Genomic DNA, 21,222 nt, shown 5'->3' with positions numbered 1-21,222 from the left:
GCCAGGCAAGCACCTTACCTGCCGCTCTACCTCTGCGGCTCCCCCAAGGAGTCCTTAACTGGGAATGTCTACCCGGGCCAGAGCGACCGGGCTGGCCGTGTCTGCAGCCGCTAGTGGGAAACAGCCCTCTGGACACGGTGCTTGCCGCTAACGTGCCTCACGCTGAGCCTGAGCTCTCCCGCGGGTCCTCCACACCACGCGTGACACAACGCAGTCTGCAAGACGCAGGGTGTGGAAATCAATTTAATAGGCATCATCCAGGCCTCTCGAACCGCGCCTGGCCGGCCCAACAGAGCGAGTCCGAGACGGCGGCAGAGGCGCCTGCGGCCCCCCAGGGCGGACGGACGCAGGGTCCCGGCACCCGCCTGCTGCTGACGCCGCGTCCGTCGGTCACGCGTGCTCCCTGGGGCTCCTCACACGCCCAGCTCCAGGTCCTCCAGCTCCTGCAGAAGCGCTTTCTCCTTCTGGATCTTCTCCAGCTGGAAAGGCCGGAGACCCGTCAAGGCGGGGCACAGGGAGGGAGCGGAGGGGCCGCGCGCAAAGGAGCGAGAAGCCAGGAGGGCCCCGTCCCCCCCCCAGGCCATGCGGGGCGGCTCCTGCTGTGAGCCAGGGGACAGACGCCCCTCACGGCTTCCTGGCCGGTTCCCGCCGCGTGCTCAGCGTGGGGCGCCGCGGCAGGGGCGAGGGCGGGCGGGAGACGGAGGCGTCTCATGGACTCACAGCACGGACGGGCCTGGCGGCAGTGACCCACCCACGTCCACTGTCCGCCCCGCGCAAGAGAAGGGACGGCAGAACACACACGGCCCCAAGAACTCAAGTCTCCGGGCTGCGCTGGGGCCCGACCAGGCACAGGTGCCGACACCGGGAGGGGGACGGTGACGCGAGTGCCAGCCCTGACGGGGAGACAAAAGCGGGCGAGACCTGATTCTTCTCCAGCTGCTTCCCGCCCGCCGCCTGCTCCTTCAGCTGCTCGATGGCCTTCAGCTTCTGCAAGGCAAGCGCGGCGACGTTAGCGGGAGCAAAGGGAGCCGAGGCGACCTTCCCCGGACGCTCTGTGCAAACACCGCGGGAGCAGTTTCTGCAGAGGCCGCGGCGGGCAGGGCGGTGGCGGGCGCCAGCCGCGCGTGTGTGCGGCCGGGTGTGACCCCCGCACCCTGCAGACAGGACTGCTAGGAACACGGATTCAGAAAGACACATTCCCTCCGTAGGGGCCACGGCGGGGCGGGACACGCGGATGGGACAGTGTGCGCACCCAGTAGTGCCCCACACGCAAGGCCTGTGCCCAGCCTCTGAGCCACCCCCAGCTGGAAAATACTGTTCAAGTTGTGTGTGAGTCTGTGTGTTTGTGTGTGTCTGTGAGTGTGTGTGTCTGTGCGTGGGTGTGTGTGTGTGTGTGTGGGTGTGTGGGTGTGTGAGAGAGAGAGAGAGTGTGTGGGCTGCTCTTGGCCTTGTGCTTAGGAGTGACCCCTGGTGGTGTGTGTGTGTGTCTGCGTGTGTGTGTGTGTGTGTGTGTGTGTGTGTGTGTGTGTGTGTGTGTGTGTGTGTGTGTGAGTGAGAGAGAGAGAGAGTGTGTGGGCTGCTCTTGGCCTTGTGCTCAGGAGTGACCCCTGGTGGCATGGAGGACCGGATGTGGTGCTGGGGTATCCAACCAGGGCAACTTCTTGCTTTTTTGGGGTTTGGCCTACTTTTCGGCGCTTTGCATGTGCGTATGTAGACTGACTGCTGGTCTCATTCCCGGCCCATTCACCCCTCTCGGAGGGAGCCTGTGTCTGGAACCCACAGAAACGCCCAGCACAGCGGGAGGGGCCCCACCATCACGGTTGGGCGTGAGAAGGAAGATGCTTCCTCATCTCTATTGTCTGTTAATGTTTTGGGGGCCACACCTGCGGATGCTCAGGGCTACTCCTGGCTCTGCACGCAGCGATCACTCGGGCGGTGCTTGGGGGACCATACTGGGTGCTGGAGATCGAACCCAGGTCGGCTACATGCCAGGCAAGTGCCCTAACCGCTGTACTAACGCTCCAGCCCCTCTTCATCTTTATTTTATGACTGATTTTGTCTCTGGGGCCATGCTGGCAGTGCTGGCCCCCCTCTTTCCCGTGACTTGGCTCGGAGCCCCGCCCCGCGCCGCTGCAGGCCGTGCCCTCTTTGTCCCGAGGTCGCTCACCTTCTTTAGGTTCTTGATCTTCTTGTCTGTCTCGGGGTCTCCGGAAGTCGGCTGCGGCGCAGGGTTGCGGGGCGCGCTCTGGGGAGCGGGAGGAGACGCCACGTCTGGGCTCTTGTCGTTTCTTGCTTCCTGCGGGGAATATTTTCAAAACCTCCGTTTCCCAAAGCCAAGCGTTAAGTATTTCCGCCCACACCGCGGTGGCTTGAGAGCCGCAGGAGCCGCAGCTGTGCTCTTGGCGCTCACGCCGACTCTCACACGGAGGGACCCGCAGACTCAGCAGCACGCGGATTCCTCCCGAGGGGCCCACGCGCGGGCGTCCGGGACACCTCGGGGGCCCCCGCAGCCCTCCTGGGGACCCCGCACGGCCGAGACTCGTCCAGGAAAAGCAAAGAGTCTGGCCGCCTGCAACAGAGGAAGGAGCCCGCGGTCACGACGCTCCGCGCTGACCAGAGACGGCAGTGGACGGTGCTGGGGACAGCACCACAGGGACGCCCTGAAAAACCCAACACCCAGCCAGCGAAACAGGGCCAGGAACTGCCCGGTGGGCGCCGGGGAAGGGGGTGCGGTGGGGGCGGGGCCAGCTTGGAGACCACGGCGGGCAGGCGGCACTGCATGACCGCAGCTCGCTTGAGCACGACTGCTCTGGCCAGAGACAGATACGCACCAGGTGACGGACGCGCTCCTTAATCGAGCGCGGGAATTCTTGCACCAAAGCTCAGGCCAACGGTCCTGCGGGACACCCGGCAGAGGACGCACCGGCACCCCCCGGCCAGCAGAGGGCACTGTGGGCACAGGCTAAAGGACCGGCCCGGTTTATCCAAACAAAATCCGGAACTAGGATATTTGATTCAGACAGTCTAGACCTGATTTAAGGATCATTCCTGGTGGAAATACATTAACAGTTAAAGAACACGGGGACAGCAGAGCGGGCTCAAAGGGCCGGAGACATATGGGTCCCGCCCCTGGCACCCCCAGGACTGCTGGATGTCCCCCCCAACCAAAAGACTAAAACAAAACAAAACAAAAACCAACCCAAGTTTTGTAAAGCCCAGATTTTAGCAAACTGTGGCTGCATGACGGAACCCTGCGTCTCAAGACGGTGGCTACGTTCCCGGACTCAGAAGCGACTTCACCTGTGAAACTGCAAGCGCCGGGCCGGCTGCCCGCTCTTCATCTCAGAACCACCGCCCCCACGCCTCGACGGGCCTTCCCCAGCCGCCCTGCCAGCCACCACACACCACACACCACACACCACACACAGTCACGGCTCCTGGCCCATTGTTAATCTGGAATGGTTTTCCAGACACACACACACACACACACACACACATCACACAACATTTACCTCACAGAATTCCGTTGTCTGTGTACTTTCAGTGCTTAGATCTGTGTTATTTTATCATTATTACTCTTTAAATTTTTTTTGCTTTTTGGGTCATACCCGGCAATGCACAGGGGTTACTCGTGGCGGTGCCTGGGGGACCATATGGGATGCTGGGAATCGAACCCCGGGTTGGTTGTGTGCAAGGCAAATGCCTTACCCGTTGTGTTCTCGCTCCAGCAGCCCCCCCATCATTATTTTTGTTTTTGTTTTTGGGTCACACCCGGCGATGCACAGGGGTTACTCCTGGCTCTTCACTCAGGAATTACCCCTGGCGGTGCTCAGGGGACCATATGGGATGCTGGGATTAGAACCCGGGTTGGCCCCATGTAAGGCAAACGTCCTACCCGCTGTGCTATCGCTCCAGCCCCGTCATTATTTTTAATGAAACTCAACTTCAGTTAATACTCTAATACTTTCTTAGCTAACAGACACACGGGATAAAATGGCTTCAGTGCCAAATAACCTAAAGCAAACTAAAATAACCCTGCACAGAGGCGCCCCCAAAGCAGAACCAGTCCACAGCAAGAAACACCCAATAGGGGTTTAAACCCAGGCCCAGGGCCTTAGTGTCCATTAAACACACGCAGGGCTATTTAGAAGGTCACACCAGAGAGACGAGCGGGCCAGGGCAGTCCGATGCCCATCGTGCGTGAGGAAACCCCCTCTCTCGACTCCGATCCCTTCAGCTCCCGGGCCAAAAGCTAATTTAAGCGCTTGGTTTGTTTGGGAGCGATCAGCCCCTACATACCTGCTTTGCGGCTCTCTTAGCCTCGTGCTTCCGCTGATTTTTAAGGGCGGTTTTGGATAATGGCTTGTCATTCCCTGGTTGCGGCTTCATATTCTGAGGTGGTTCCTCCTCATGCTATCGGAGACAGAAAGGAAACCCGGGCTTTAAGAAGAATATACAAATCTGGAAACAACCCGAGTGCCCGAGAACAGATGATTGGTTCAAGAAACTCTGGTACATCTACACGATGGAATACTATGCAGCTGTTAGAAAACATGAAGTCATGAAATTTGCATATAAATGGATTGATATGGAGAGAATCATGCTACATGAAATGAGTCAGAGAGAGAGGGACAGACATAGGATGACTGCACTCATTTGTGGAGTATAGAGTAACAGAATGGGAGACTAACACCCAAGGATAATAGTGATAAAGACCAGGAGGACTCCTCCATGGCTTGGAAGCCGGCCTCACATGCTGGGGGAAAAGGTTGCTGAGATAGAGAAGGGACCACCAAGCAAAGGATGCTTGGAGGGCTCGCTCAGGATGGGAGATGCGTGCTGAAAGCAGACTATAGACCGAACATGATGGCCACTTACTACCTGTGTTTGCAAACCACAACACCTGAAAGGAGAGAGAGTAGAAGGGAATGTGCCTGCCACAGAGGCAGCGGAGGGTGGGGGGGGTGGGGGGGCAGGGGAGGGGAAGATGGGGTGGGGGTGGCAGGAGGGATACTGGGAACACTGGTGGAGAATGGGCACTGGTGGAGGAGTGGATACTTGATCACTGTATGACTGAAACATAATCACGAAAGTCTGTAAGTCTGTAATTGTATCTCACGGTGATTCATTAAAAATATTTCTTTTTTAAAAGCATATACAATAAATCATATGCTTTTCCCATGTGGCATAAACTTATCTCATCAAAGTGATTTAAAGGGTGATGCTCCCATCTCCTCTGGAGTAGGCAAGGCCTAGCTAACTCTCAGAAGAGATTTCCTGCACACCTTTGTGTTCGCTGGTATGTAATGCATTCAGTTATCTAAAGACTGGCAAAATTCATTTTTGTTTTGTCAAAACAAGAGGATTTTTCCTAGTACTACGACTGACGTGTGCTTCTTCTGAAATCAGACACCAACAACAGCATCTTCGGAAGCTCCATGGGACCTCAGGACTGCCGGTCATTTGTTTTCTTTGCACAAAGAATTACTTGCTAGGTCTTTATTTGCAGAGATTAGAAGATAAAAAGTCAAAGCAAATGGAAAAACAAAAACAGGACCTATAAGATGTAAGTCGAACAGGAAGAGGCAAGCAACTGCGTAACTGAATTCAGGATGAACATAACGAGGACGCCTACCCAAACCCACGGAGCCGTCAGGTTGGAGACAGAAAACTGACATTGCTTTCACTAGGGACTATTTTTAAACCACCGAGCGACTGTGGGAGCAAGAGGGTGATTTGGGTACAGGAGCCAAGAGGACTCGATGTAAAACACGGGGCTTGGGCTGCCAATACTGTAGCAAACACCTGGAACTGGCACCAACAAGGGGGGAAGGACCGGAGGCTACAGATCAACTCATTAACTGGACAGTGTCTCTCACAGGGCCCCGGGCACCCCAAGCTGCAGGTGGAAATCGTGTAAATGGGGGCCAGGGCGGAAGGGTGAGGCGGGGCGCAGGGCGGGGGGCACAGGAGAGAAACAAGGCCTCACGGGGCCGCAGACACAAAAAGGCCGAGGAGCACTGAGCTCAAGTGCAAAACCCCACACGCTGCTGTGCTCGGGTGACTCCTGGCTCTGTGCTCAGGACTGACCGTAGGAGATGCTGCTGGAAGCCGGGAGCCTGCTGACTCGCCCCAGCCCAGAGGAATCTTTTTAAAGCGCTTCATTTCACATGTCGGTCAGAAGCCGGGGGAGAAAAATAAAAGGTGCCACGGCACAGGTATGTGGCATCGCCCGAGGGGGAATGGCACAGCGGGGAGGGCGTTTGCCTTGCACGCGGTCGACCCGGGTTCGATTCCCAACATCCCATATAGTCCCCCGAGCACCACCAGGGGTAATTCCTGAGCGCAGAGCCAGGAGTATCCCCTGTGCATCGCCGGGTGTGACCCAAAAAGCAAATAATAATAATAAATGAAATAAAAAAAAATACAGGAGTGTGTGTGGGAACCATAACCTCTCCTGACTCCCAGTGCCCTCTGAACGATCAACTCAGGGCCGACTCCCAGGATGCCGGGGGCTGAGAGGCACGTGGAGCTGCCAGGGCTGCCAGCTGGCTCAGATCGTGCCACATGCGTGGGGACCAGGGACGTGGCTTAGCAGCACACAGGCCAGGGCGAGGCCCTGGGGTCTGTCCTGTCCCCGCGGGGTCCCTGAGAGCACCACTGGGAGCGGCCCAGGATGAAACCAAGCTGGGGTTCCTGCTCTCAGCCCGCAGACACCCCACAGTGTGGAGGGGCCTGAGGCGAGGAGAAAGCGTGAGTGGGGGGCGGGGGGGCTCCCCCACACGCCAGGGCTCGGCCCCCCGGCAGCGCTGCAGACGCCAGTCGGGCACATGGTCCCCCTCGCTAATACAACTCTTGTCTTCAGCCGGGTGGAGAAGGGGCTCTGGGGAGGGACGGTGCCCAACGCAGTGCGGCTGGAATGTAATCACGAAACTTTGTAAGTCGGTAAATGAATCTCACGGTGACTCATAAACATAAATAAATTTTAAAAAATACGAACAAAAATAAATGAATAAAAAGCAAAGAAAACAGGTTAAAAAAGAAAAAAGACTCTTGGGGCTATTTTGATGAGCAAATCATAAAGGCAAAGCGGTCAAGTTCATTTCTGAAAGCCAAGCGCCTTCAAACGTGTCACGTGCAATTTTCTACTCATGACAAACGGAATCTGGGGAGCCGGGGGTGTGATGTGGGGTCCTGTCACACGCTTCCCCACCCCACACCTTGAACACACGTGTGTTTTAAAGTTCTCTTCGGGGGGAGAGTCCTCACACTCCTCCTCCCACCCCCTCCTCCCGTGGTCCTGGGTGTGGGGATCGACCAAACTTTGTGTTTAGGAATTTCCTGACAATGTTTTGTCATTTCTGGAATTAGATACGAACACAATTCTCTCCCCGATGAACTGGGAGTCTTACACGTGGGTCCTACAATCAAAATGACTGGACTGGATCATATAATCACTATCTCACACAAAAAAGCAAATTTTAATCAACACCTTAAATGTTCAAACAGTTGCTTTTTTCTTTTTCTTTTTGGGTCACACCCAGCGATGCTCAGGGGTCACTCCTGGCTCTGCACTCAGGAATTACTCCTGGCCGTGCTCAGGGAACCATATGGGATGCTGGGACTCAAACCCGGGTCGGCCGCGTGCAAGGAAAACGCCTTACCCGTTGCGCTATTGCTCCAGCCCCTCAAACAGTTGCTTTTAAGGAGTTCATATCAGGTTTGAAACTTTAGGGGCTGGAGTGATAGCACAGTGGGTAGGGCGTTTGCCTTGCATGCGGCCGACCCATGATCGATTTCCAGCATCCCATATGGTCCCCCCAGCACCGCCAGGAGTAATTCCTGAGTGCAGAGCCAGGAGTAACCCCTGTGCATTTTACATTTCTGATGTGACCCAGAAAGCAAAAAAAAAAAGTTTGAAACTTTAAAGTTTTATCATCCTTCTAGAATAAATTCTCTTTCTATCTCCTATCCTAACAAGGATTTTTTTGTTTTGTTTTCGTTCTGGGCCACGTGCTCAGGGCTGACACCTGGCTCTGTGCTCAGGACTCACTCCTGGAGAGCTTGGGGAACTCCTTGGGGTGTCAGGAACCAAACCTAGGGTGGCTGCACGCACGGTAAGGGTGCCTGCTCGACCAACTCTCTGGCCCCAAACTAGTTTCATGGAGCATGAAGAGAAATTTTCAGTAACCTACAAGCTCACTCTCTACTGCTCTACTACATAACCTAGAGAGCAAGACGAGGGCAGATGTAGCTCCGGACAACCCCCCGCCCAAAGAGTGTCACAGAGACGGGAAGCAGTCACCTCCCGAGAAAGCCCTGTCCCCAGGGCCTAATCGGCTGTTTTATGCCAAGTGTTATGGTCCACTTCAAATCCGGCAATAACGTCCATGCTCACAGGTCACTGCCTGGCTGAACTTCGGACGGACACGTGTCCCGAGTGACCGCCCTCCCGGAGCTCCGCAATGCTGCTCTCCCCTCCCCTCCCCTCTCCTCCCCTCCTCTCTCTCTCAGACACACACAGAGACAGAGACAGACACAGACACACACACACACAGACACACACACACACAGACACACAGACACACACACACACATACACACACACACACACATACAGACACTGCCCCCCCAGTGCTGTGAATAGAACCCAGGGCCTCCTACACCGTAACCAGGGCTCTCCCACTGACCTCTGTGCCCCGAGAGCGCCTGTAACAGAAAACAGAAGCCGTTCCTGGGGTGGGAAGGCCAGTCCAGCGGGCAGGGCGAGCCTGGCATCCCATAAGGTCTCCCAGCCCCGCCAGGAGCGAGCGCTGGGCACTGCCGGGTGTGACCCAAAGAACAAAAGGAAAGAAAAGGAGCGAGAGAGAGAGAGAGCGAGAGAGACAGAGAGAGACAGAGAGACAGAGAGAGAGAGCAGGAGAGAGAGCGAGAGACAGAGAGACAGAGAGAGACAGAGACAGAGAGAGAGAGCAGGAGAGAGAGCGAGAGACAGAGAGACAGAGAGAGACAGAGAGACAGAGAGAGAGAGCAGGAGAGAGAGCGAGAGAGAGAGTGAGAGAGAGAGCGAGAGAGAGCGAGTGAGAGAGAGAGCGAGAGAGAGAGAGAGGGAAGAGAGAGAGAGGAGAGAGAGAGGAGAGAGAGAGAGAGGCCTGTCAAGTGGGGCCGGGCCGGGGGCGGGGACGCACGGCCAAGCCTTCTCCGTCCACGGCAGCCACACGTCACGTACCAGCTTGGAACTGGTGACGGGCTTGTTCCGCAGGGCCGGGGGCCTGTAGGCCGAGGCGACCTTGGGCTCCTCGCTGGGCACGTCGCTGGGCACCGCCTGGTACGTGATTCTCTTGGCCGGGAATGTGCCGTCGAGGAAGGGCTGCCAGGAGACCTGCCAGAGCTCCCCGCTGGCGGGCACGTCGTACCTGTGCAGCACGGAGCCGGTGTAGTGCCACACCTTGAAGCCGTTGTTCACCCGCAGCCGCGGCGCGCACGTGGCCGTGAGGATGTGCTCGCCGTCGGGGCACCAGGCGAAGTAGGTGGAGTCCGAGGCCACGGGCTTGGAGATGAGCTTGTAGTTCTTCACGTCCCACACCTCCATCTGCCCCCGCAGGTTCCCGAACCCCGCCAGCACCAGGATGTGTCCGTGCGGGCTGTAGAAGGCTGCGTTCCGGGGGCCGGTGCCAAAGTCGAACACGGGGTCGCACTTCAGGTTGAAAATGGTCGCCTTGGCAGGCATGAAGCCATACACTGCGCAAAACTCAGTGGAACTGGAATTCCACACCACATCATAGATGGGGCCATTCTTTGCTGAGAAGAGAACATAAAACCCGAATTAGCGACCCAGAACAAGAATGCATCATTTATCAGCAGTTTATATCTGCAGTATAGACTCGTCTAGGAAAAACAAGCCCACATTTCAAAGCATGCTTCTATTAAAATACTTTCACGTAAAATACGACGGGAATTAAGGTACAATAAATTTATTTAAGAATCCCTAATGAATCACGAGTGCTTTGAAACATTTCGGCCATTTGGACTCATATAATCAAAGGCTACTATTAATAAATTAGCTTTTACTGACAGCGGTAAAATGTGACAGCAATAAAAACACAAAGGCCTGTCACAAAGGGAATTAATCCCCTCTAACCCCAAGCAGCCCTCTGTCTCTCAAACATCCTTTCAGAATAGTTTTGCTGAAATGAAGCATCTTTCTCCTAACAAATGCTCACAAAAACCAAATCTCGAGACCTTTGCTTTTCATTTCTCTCTCCCTCTCCCTTCTCTCTCTCTCCCCCTCCCTCTCTCCCCCTTCTCTCTCTCTCTCTCTCTCTCTCTCATACACAATTTTGTGGGGGGACTAACTCACTTTCTGATGGAAGTCATTTCACCCTATTTACTTAGATCATCTCACTGTCCAGCTGAAACCTCTAGAATGTTAGTTATATTTCGATAAAATTGAGGGGGAAAATGGGGGTGGGAGACAAAACAAAAGGAGGTGTGCCCGTCTGGTGGCTCTTTTCCAGCTGTGCCCCCTGGGCAGGGCAGTCTGCTCGGAGACCCCCGGGGGCGCCTGCGGGACGGGCTTTCCCCCAGCCCAGGCGCCCCGGGGGAGGCTGTACTAACCCACACCGAGGTGAGCTGGGGGTCACAGAGGCGCGTTCTCACGCACGCTGCAGTTTCATCCTTACTAACCGTCAAGGCCAGATCTGGCATCCCCTTTTCTATCTCACTGTGAGCGAAACACTTTAGGAAATAAACGATACAACTTAGACTATTACTAAATTTTTTTTTTCGCCACATCCGCTGGTACTGTGGGCGCGGCCCTGGCAGGACCGACTCTGGAGCAGGATGCTGGAGCAGGATGCTGGCCGCCGCCACATGCGAGCACAGGCCCCACCTCCGCACCGCTGCGCCAGCCGCGGCGTCTCTCGGCACCTCTCGTGGATTCCTCCCCCCCCTCCGCTCTCCACACACCTGCAGTTCTGTTCTGTGGACTTTTGACTTCCCACGCCCAGGTCTCTCACGACTGGCCTCTGCCTGACCTACTTGTCATGTTCACACAGCGTCCCTTTCTCACACTCAGCCCTGGTCTACTCAAGCACTTCTCCTCAAGCTCTTGCTGACTCCTGGCAGCCTTCCCTTTCCCCACGGGAATCTAGGATGCATTCAAGCTCATCGCTGCTGCCCTCGGCGCTTAGGCCTGTCTCGGGAGGCTTTTCCACTTTAAGGGCAGGACGGTGGGTGGCTGACGAGGGGGGAGTCTGGGTGCCCAGGTGGAGGGTGTGGTGTGACAACGTCGTCTACACGAGAACCTTTCACTGGCTACTGCAAAGGCTGCCTCAAACTTTAAAAGAAAATAAAAAAGCCTAGAGACCACCTTCATTTAGCCCCAGGCCCCCTTCATGTAGCTGTGCCTGTAGGTGACGTGTTCAGGTTCCCGTGGAACACAGAGTTCTGATGAAAGGGGGCATTACCCGTGCTCTGCTCCAGGCAGGTCACCGGTCGCCTGCAAACCACGTGTTACATATTCAATACTTCCCCGCTGGTCCCAGTACTTTACTGCATCCTGGTGACACTGACAGTGCCATCCACTTCTGGATTTTGGTCCGATCTGCTGATTTCTCTGGCCATCCAGGAACCAGAACTCAGCTGTCTCGATTATAATCACCTCACATTTTGTAGAATTCCCACTGTCCTCCTGTTCTTTTTCAGTGTGGGGGCCACACCTGTAGGAACTCAGGGCTTACTCCTGGCTCAGAGACCACCTGGGGAGCTGGGGATGGAACCGGGGTCGGCGGCTGCAAGTCAAGTGCCCTCCCTGCGGTACCATCGGCCTGCTCCCTGCCCTACTCTCTTGCCATGTTTTTAAAACATGCCTGTATGTTCTAGCGACCATCTTTTCACAGCAATTTCAGAATCAACTTGTCTAGTTTATTTTTTAAATCAACTGGCATTTAAATTTAATTTTCAGATTAATTTGGAACAGACGGACATCTTTATAAATAGTACTAATAAAGGTCATATTTGGCCCTCAGAAGTTTTCAATTTTCCCTCTGTCAGTTGTACGCTCTTTCTGTTAAGAAATCTTCCCTTCTACTGCATGCATTCACTTTCAGAACCTCTCACCAAACCCTCTAAGCTACATTCTTGGCATCCACTATACTTTTTTGGTGTGTCTTTTTGAGGGGACCACACCCCAGAAAAGGGTCACACACCTGGCTCTGCGCCCAGGGCCGATGCCTGGCAGTGCTCAGGGGGCATGTGCGGTGCCAGGACTTGAACCAGGGGCTGCAGCCACACGCAAGGCCAGCACTTAACCTTGGTCACAGCTCCGTGACACTGCCACCATGCTTTCAAGTGACGTGTTTACACTGTGACTTCACCTGCGTGGGGAGAGACAGTCCATACTCTGGGCGGGCTGCAGAGACAGTACGCGGGCCGGGCACTTGCCTTACACAAGGCCAGGCAGAATCCTGGCGTCCCCCGTGCCCCACGACCATCGTTCCCGAGCGCAGAGCCGGGAGTCAGAGCTGACCGCTGCAGGGTGTGGACCCCGAACCAACCAGCCCAAACCCACAAGCCAAACGAGCTGTGTGCCAGCACCCGCATCCGTCAGACCGAGGGGTCTTTCCAGATGGTAACGACAGCGCACGGGGCAGGGGGGCGTGTTCTGCGTCTGGCTTCCATCGGAATGACGCCCTGTGCTTGTCACTGGGCCAACTGGCCAGAAGAAGTGGCCTCGCCCGCCAGGCCCAACAAAACAGCCAAGTTCCAGAGCGCGACTCCCGGCAGCACTCACTCAGCAAGTTCCCCTGCGAGCGTTTCCTAGCGAGAGGACTAACTGCACTTGGCCCAAGCAAGCCCTGTTTGGGGAGTGCGGGGGTATAAGGGAGAGCACTGACGGCAGAGCACTGCAACCGACGAGTCCGAGCCCTCAAGCAGGGGGACAAGCCGAGCTGCCGTCCCGGACGGCGGGTCCCACAGCGGCCCGGGAGGGACACTCACGGAGTTGCACCACGGCGCTCTCTCCGTTGGTCGCGATGTAGTGCAGCGTCTGCTCACCGTAGTAGGAGGCGCCGGTCTTGTCCACCTCCGTACTGGCTATTACCAGCACCGCAGTAGCTGCGACGGGGAAAAACACCTTCGTGAGCTCAAGGACACGGACGCAGCGACCGGTGGGAAGGAAACTGCTCATGCATCCAACAGCACATGCAAACTTCTCTGGGGAGGAGCGGGTCTGCGTGGGACCCCCAGACACGGGAGAGGAACATCTAACCTACCTTTCTTATTCCACAGCATCGTGACCTTATCCGCCTTAAAGAAACTTTTATTGGCTAAAGCTGCGTGAGGTCCATCGAAGTTGGGGTACTGGTATAATCTAACAAATGAAGGGGCACCCTTACTTCCGGGGACATAGACAGCCACCTAAGACACAAACACAAACCACTACTGAGTGTCGCCAAGCGGAGAAGCCACGGCAAACACGTCTGCTACCGTCACGGAGGCCCAGCGCTCGTGTCACGAGCTTCCCCGGGGACAGACAAAACCAGCCATTTACCTTGTATGGTTGGGGTCCAGGTGATAACACAAAATCGTTAACTTTTTGCAAATGCAATTTATTTACAATGGAATCTAAAAAATAAAAAAAAAAAAGTAAAGGATGGTAAATTGATGAGAAAACCGCATTATGTTCAATTCTGAATATACCATGCCATAAAAATTTAACATTCGTGGGCTGGAGCGATAGTCCAGCGGGGAGGGCCTTTGCCTTGCATACAGCGACCCAGGTTCAATCCCAGGCATACCATAAGGTCCCCTGAGCACCGCCACAAGTAATTCCTGAGGGCAGAGCCAGGAGGGACCCCTGAGCATCGTGGGGCGTGATCCAGAAAGCAAAAAAACAAATAAATGAAATAAAACGACATTCCCAGCCCACTAATGCCACTCCTGGTACTGACAGGCGGGGCAGAGAAACAGCAGGAGAGCAGGGCACAGAAAGAGGAGGGCGGCCCAACCGCGGGCAGCCTGCCGGAGCACCAGCTGCCCGGCCAGGGAGGTCATGAGCCTAAGAATGGTTTTCTCCCTTCGGGCTTTTAGGGCCACACCCAGCAGTGCTCGGAACTCACTTGTGGCTGACATGGGTTCGACTTCTGATATCCCATGTGGTCCCCTGAGCACCACCAGGAGCAATTCCTGAATGCAGAGCCAGGAGGAACCCTGAACATGGTCAGCGTGACCCCAAAAGCCAAAGTAAATAAATAAGTAAGAGGTGTCGCTAAATTGCCACTGGCGTTACTGCTGGCACTGCTGTTCTCAGAATGCCGCGCGGCTACTGTGGAGCAGAGTGAATAGAAATGTGAATGAGATCTCAACTGCAGAGCATCATGACTCTTGTTTTGGCAAGACGCAACAGAGATGCGAGATTTGAAACAATGACCAAGAGACAGGCCAGGAGAGCCACCACCCCTCAGCCCGTGGTCTCGCCAGCCCTTTCCTGCAAGAGAAGAACTCTAGGCAGAGAGCGGGAAATACACAAGCTACTATCAGAATCTTGCCATAGAGCGGCAGGCAAAAAAATGATTGAAGATAGACCAGCCAAGAATGGAACAAGTTGAGAGTAAATAACAGTGACAAGACTAGTTGAACTGGACTAAAATACATCACGCAAGGGTGAGAGAGAGCAAAGCAATCAAGGCATGTGTCTTGCGTGAAGCCGACTCTAGTCCAACCCCTGACACCACACGGTCCCTTGAACATAATCAGCAGCGACCCCAAACACAGATCCAGGAGCAGCCTCCAGCCCCACCAGGCCTGGCCCGAGCCCCCTCCTGAACATATACATTACATGTTTAAATCCATAGTTCATAGACGGGGGGCGAACTGGTGCAAGGGAGACTGCTAGATAAGGGGCTCACTGTATATTCCTGATGATGTAGCACTGCCTTCATCTCCCTCAGGAAAGATCCTGCGGGGGCCTGGAGCAATAGCACAGTGGGGAGGGTGTTTGCCTTGCATGCGGCTGACCTGGTTTGATTCCCAGGATCCCATATGGTCCCCTGAGCACCGCCAGGGGTAATTCCTGAGCGCAGAGCCAGGACTAACCCCTGTGCATCACCAGGTGTGACCCAAAAAGAAAAAAAAAAAGATCCCGAGGATGACTCTATTAGCTATTTCAAGAATATGGACAACAATTCTAGGATGAGCTAGAACAGCAAAAGTCAAACTCTGGAAACTTATATCTGTGACCTTGTCTCACAAAGAATGAATTATAAGAGAGGGAGAACCTACACCTAGAAGATACAGCAATGGATTGTACATAAGGAACTTAAGTTGTTTATGGGGGGGTCACACCTGATGATGCTCAGGGGTTACTCCTGGCTCTGAACTCAGAAATCACTCCTGGTGGTGCTCAGGGGACCATGTGGGATGCCAGGGATCGAACCTGGGTCAGCCACATGCATGGCAAGCACCCTACCTGCTGTACTATCGCTCAGTTCTGATAGGTTTTTAAAAACATTGTAATATTTATAATTATTAGAAAATTGAACACTGATGGGATATTTAATATCATGTTAAAAGTATTATGCCAGATTGAAAAAAAAAAACAAGTTCTAATCTTTTGTGGTATGTATTAAAATATTTACAGGCAAAATGATGCCTGACTGCTTAAGTAGAGCAAGAGATGGCCGATGGCTTCATGGACAGATAGGACAGGATGGAAGCTGGCTGAGGGGCACTGGGGTCAGAGGCCTACTTTGTTTCTGAAATGCTACACATTAAAGCAAAGAATAATCTGTATTAGAGAACCCCAACAGCAGCGAGGCACAAAAAGTGGTATTCAAGATATAAAGTTCCTAGAGAAGATCTTAGCGTTTCAGCATTCAGCAGCATTAACACTGACCAGTTATTAATATGAATTAACATAATAATTAGCCATCAACATATTCACTATATTTAAGATAACCTGATGATGACATATGAAGCAGTAAGAGCTGTGTATTTAGGGGCTGGAGTGATACTACAGCGGGAGGGTCTCTGCCTTGCATGTGCTGATGACCCGGGTTCAATCCCCAGCACCCTGTCTGATTCCCTGAGGACAACCAGGAGTGATCCCTGAGCACAGAACCGGGAGTAACTCCTGAGCAGTGCAGGGAGTGGCCCAAAAGCCAAATTTAAAAACAATAAGGGGCTGGAGTGATAGCACAGCAGGTGGCATTTGCCTTGCACGCGGCCAACCTGGGTTCGATTCCCAGCATCCCATATGGTCCCCTGAGCACCGCCAGGGGTAATTCCTGAGTGCAGAGCCAGGAGTAACCTCTGTGCATTGCCAGCTGTGACCAAAAAAGCAAAAACAAACAAAAAAACAAACAAAAAACACTAAAAATTAATGAAATTAAAGCATTATATTTATTGTAAATCATAAAATTCCTGAGGCCGTTGTGATACTCCAGCCGAGTAAGGGGACTTGCCTTGCAGGTGACCCGGGTTTGACCCCCAGCACCCATACGGTCCCCTGAGCCCCTCCAGGAGTGATCTGAGTGCAGAGGCAGAGTAACTCCTGAGCACCACCGGGTGTGGCCCCCAAACCAAAATAAATGAATAAATAAAAAAATAAATAAATAAATAAAGCCATGTCATCAATTTCTCCATACCGAAATTGTTGTTTTCAAAGAAGTGAATTTCATTGTTAACATTTCGGGCACAAATGGCTTCATCTTCTGACCATGACGGACACCTACATTTTGAAAGAAGAATATTTTTTTAAAAAAATTGGACAGGAAGAGGAGGAAACGGGTCGAAGGACTGCTGTGCAATTCTACATGCAAATGTTTGGGGTTGAAACCCTGGCACTGCATGGCCCCTGAGCACTGTGCTAGGAGTAATCCCTGGGCACAGCTGGGTATGTCCCCACCCAAACAATTAATTTAACTTTTTCTTTCCTAACGTAGGAGTACTGCTATTTACTCACCCATTGATTAAGTTGACTGAACTGGGCCTAAATCCACTTTTTTAAAAATTCAGAATATTAATTTTTTAAAATTTATTTAATTTTTCAAAACAATTTTAAATGGAACAGAGCATCAAAGGTCAGTGAACGAGCTCAAGCTCGTGACACTGCTCCTTATTTAAAGGGAGAATAACACCGGTCAGCCGTAGTGTTCATAGTCGATAGAAAAATACGGCACAGTTTCTGAAAATTCTATAAAACGTAAGATTAAGTTTTTATTTGATCAGGTTTCTACCGCCAGATGCTGAACTGAGAGGAGCAAACCTGCTTTGTATGCGGGAGGCCCCGGATCAGTCCTGGCACTGCACAACCCCCTGAGCACTGCAGGGAGCACTCATCGGGGGAGCTCCAAGTGCCTTCCCCACCCCCTACTACTACTTTCTAAAACTAAAATTTAGATTTTGAAAGTTTTTTTTAAACTCAGTACCAGAGAAATAAAGATATTTGAGATATTTTGGGAATAATTAGCATTTTAAATCATTTACCAATTTTGCATTTTTTTCTGAATGAAAGACTTCAAACACGCCCCCGTTTTCACATCGTAAAGTTGTAGGTTGGGTGTTCCAGCTGCTCCATCTTTAGAAGCTGCAAGAAAAACAAATTTTTTACAGTAATTTTCTCCTAAGAACACCAGTTTAAAAAAAAAAATCATTCTTAGGAAAAAAAAAAAAAGACCGCACAAGATTATAAAGATAAAAAAAGTCACTTTAAATCAATTTTTCCCCCCACCCCCGACTTTAATTCTAGATATGATCAGTGACCCTGATGCCATGACACCAGGACAGCTGCCGGCAGCAGCTCAAAGCTCTGAACCCTGTTACCACTCACTTTAGGTTTGATGTTTGTGTCATCAGACATAGTTTGCTGTCAAAGGGCTAAAATTCTTTACCCATTAAATTTCATTAAAATTCTTTAACAACAGCCTATGACTATGAATCACATTCACATAAAAACATCATGTAAAGCCACCCATGAGCCTCAAGTATTTCTCAACTTCCCTGGTATTTACTTGGGAAAGAGTCACTCAGGTACATGCTTCAGTGGAGAAGAACCCCAGGAAGCTTATCACCCAACAACTGTCATATATAAATATACATATATGTGTATTTTGCCTTTCGGGTCACACCCGGTGATGCACAGGGGTTACCCCTGGCTCTGCACTCAGGAGTTACCCCTGTGGTGCTCAGGGGACCATATTGGATGCTGGGAATTGAACCTGGGTCGGCTGCGTGCCAAGGCAAACGCCCTACCCACTGTGCTATTGCTCCAGCCCCGTCATATAATTTGTGGGGGGCGCAAGGGGTCGGAACGATGGCTACCCAGGGTGCTCAGGTCTTACTCCTGACTCTATGCCCAGGGCTCGCTCCTGAAAGTGCTCCAGGCACCATTTGGTCATATATGGTCATATATGATCATCTTATTTTATTTATTTCCTTTTCGGGATCCTACCAGCTGCGCCCAGAGGTTAGTCCTGACTCTGCACTCAGGAATTACCCCTGGCAGTGCTCAGGGGACCATACAGGATGTCGGGATCGAAAGGCTGCATGCAAGGCAGACACCCTCCCCCGTGTCCTAGGGCTCTGGCCCCATCATTTTAAATGCTTTGATTTTGAGGGTGATCACTAATTTGAATATTTGAGATCTTCTCTATCCACTGGTTATTTACCTTCTAAGTTTCCCTTTGAGAGCCTTTTCCCTTGATCTAATTATGAATTTTTCCACCTAAAGTACTATATCTCGGAAATCACTTCAAGTACATTGTTGATTAAAAAGCTCGGGGGGCGGAGGGAAAACTGGGGACATTGGTGGTGAGAATGTGCACTGGTGGAGGGATGGGGGTTCGATCATTGTATGACTGAACCTCAAACATGAAAGCTTTGTAACTGTATCTCACAGTGATTCAATAAATAAATAAATAAAAATTTTAAAAAGCGTTACTCTCCTCAAGTGTAACTGCATGTCTGGTCAGGGTGAGCGTGCAGAGGCTAAGTACCTTCTGTATACCCAGAAAACCCGGGTTCCGTCTGACCCCCAGCTCTGCGTGGACCCTCAAGCACTGCTGGGAGGAGGTCCCCAGGCACTAAACAAGCAGCAGTCCCTGAGCACTGCGGGGCATGACCCCCCGCAGCAAACTGCAGAACTATTCTGAAAGAAACAAACGGCCTTTCTACGTCCGCAGTCTCCTCTTTCTGTCCCGCTGAACGGAACAGGTCCCGTGCATGTAACTCACACTGGCACATACTCACTTGTGTAAGGCTGCCACGCCGCCAGGATGGTGCTCTTTGGCGAGAACTCAAGGCAAACCGCCTTCGGAAGGTCAAAGCAGTGCAGGAGCCGCTTGTCAGGGACACTGATAATGTTTATTCTGGTTTCAAAAGAGAGGAGGTTAGCCCGAGAAACTGTTTCAGCATGAGCCGGATCTATGCAAAACTTTCTCTCTTCAAACGCAAATCGCTTTTTCAGAAGATTTAGGTTCAGTTTCCCCCAAATATCCAAGATACCTTAAACTTGAAAAGTGTCCATTTTAGGGGCCGGAGCGATAGCACAGCAGGGATGGTGCTGGCCTTGCACGCGGCCAACCCGGGTTTGATCCCCGGCATCGCACAGGGTCCCCGAGCTGACCAGGAGCGATCCCTGAGCACAGAGCCAGAACTAAGCCCTGATCATGTCCAGACGTGGCCCCCAAATAAAACAAAGCAAAGCAAAAACACCAAAAGAGTGTACACTTTCCCCAGGGGCGCCTGCGTAAGGCAGGTGTGGGGACAGGAAGCTGGAAGACAGACGTGACAGAAGGGCCCACCCGCAGCTGTAAAGAAACAAAGACTTTTAGTGGACAGAGAAAAGGGCTCGGGACTCTCAAACCAAGAGCAAAGAACTGCTACCAGCTAAACCATGTATTTATTTATTTATTTCCTGGCTCTTGGGCCACACCGGGTGGTGCTCAGGGCTCACCCGTGGCAGCCCGGGGGTGCCTCTGAGGCCAAAGCCCACCCACTACGCTGTTATCACTCCGGCCACAAAAGCATCTTTTAAAATTCGGGCAAATGGAAGTTGCAACGGGTAGGAAATCAGCAAGGACACTTCTGATATCTATTCAAATCTCAGAAGCGGTTTCCAAAAAAGGTCGTGACTAAGAATTACTGAGAACTACTGTAACGCAATAGCGGCAAGAATGACATGAACCGGGTAATCAGAGCAGTTTCCACTGTTTGTGGGAGCTCTCTCTGCACCGTGCTCCGGCGTAAGCTTCTACCTCTACTCTCACAACAGCCACGAAACGGGCATTATCATCTCCATCCAACCGAGAGTGAAATCAAGGATTAGAAAATCCAAACGATTTGCCAAGAGCCTATTACCGATAAATGTCAGAGACAAATTTTGAAACCAGTTTGGCCTGATTTGCTCTTTGGAGTGGAAAAACTAAAGTACCTATTTTGCTCTAGAAATTACTTAAGGTTATTTTGTTTTACTCAGCTTTGAGGGCATTGGGTTACAATGGTAGAAACACACATACATACATTAAGATTCTCTTTAAGTTACTAGAAAATACATAATTTTCAATTACACAAAGCATTTTTTTGGTTTATTTTGGGGCCACAGCTGACAATGCCAGGGTTTACTCCTGGCTCTGTGCTCAGGCGACCGTATGAGGTACTGGGGTAACAGCTGGCCCAACGACACACGAAGCAAGTGTGCAATTACTCAGGCTCCCAAAGCTTTATTTGTGGGGGTGGGAATGAGGCCACACCTGGTGGTACTCAGGGCTGACACCTGGCTCTGCACTCAGAAATCACTGTTGGTGGTGCCGGGGACCATATGGGATGTCGGGGGTCAAACCTGGTTCAGCTGCGCATACCCTATCCACGATACTATTGCTCCAGCCCCAAAACTTTCTCTTTTTTGATTTTTCTGATGTTAATAAACTTAACAGTTCTCTTAGTTTAACGAAGAGTGTTCAATTTGAAAAAACACAGAGTGAAATAAATGAATTCCTGTTTTGGTTTATTTAACCACTAATGCATTAATGACCATAATCAACACACGACATAAGGTTTCCTTACATGGGAAAGAAACGTATGGGCGTGGCCCCAGAACTTTAAAGACCCAGTTCAGAAAATACCCACGGAACACGTGGACAACGTATGGGGACATACTGAAAGGATTCAGAGTTGAATACAAAATGGGTATAGGATGAAGAACATAAATCACTAATAATCTAA

The 21,222-nt window shown here is 52.1% G+C and overlaps 1 protein-coding gene across 2 annotated transcripts in view; it reads right to left on the bottom strand.

Annotated features, from left to right (window-relative positions):
- Nucleotides 1–229: 229 nt before the first annotated feature.
- EIF2A (eukaryotic translation initiation factor 2A) overlaps nucleotides 230–21,222 on the bottom strand; it is a 32,776-nt gene continuing 11,783 nt past the window's right edge. For both annotated transcript variants that reach the window (XM_055126812.1, XM_055126813.1), the window contains exons 4-14: nucleotides 19,249–19,367; nucleotides 17,488–17,587; nucleotides 16,647–16,729; nucleotides 13,553–13,626; nucleotides 13,275–13,419; nucleotides 13,000–13,116; nucleotides 9,230–9,801; nucleotides 4,300–4,413; nucleotides 2,168–2,296; nucleotides 922–987; nucleotides 230–479 (exon numbers count right to left, since the gene is read on the bottom strand). In XM_055126812.1, coding sequence (XP_054982787.1) covers nucleotides 414–479; nucleotides 922–987; nucleotides 2,168–2,296; nucleotides 4,300–4,413; nucleotides 9,230–9,801; nucleotides 13,000–13,116; nucleotides 13,275–13,419; nucleotides 13,553–13,626; nucleotides 16,647–16,729; nucleotides 17,488–17,587; nucleotides 19,249–19,367 — 1,585 coding nt within the window. In that variant the 3' untranslated portion in view covers nucleotides 230–413. The remainder of the gene's footprint in view (nucleotides 480–921; nucleotides 988–2,167; nucleotides 2,297–4,299; nucleotides 4,414–9,229; nucleotides 9,802–12,999; nucleotides 13,117–13,274; nucleotides 13,420–13,552; nucleotides 13,627–16,646; nucleotides 16,730–17,487; nucleotides 17,588–19,248; nucleotides 19,368–21,222) is intronic.

This window comes from Sorex araneus, chromosome 2 (genome assembly GCF_027595985.1).
Source record: "Sorex araneus isolate mSorAra2 chromosome 2, mSorAra2.pri, whole genome shotgun sequence".
Taxonomy (NCBI): Eukaryota; Metazoa; Chordata; class Mammalia; order Eulipotyphla; family Soricidae; genus Sorex; species Sorex araneus.
Note: the sequence above shows the minus strand (reverse complement) of the source record. Positions and strands in the feature narration are given on the sequence as shown.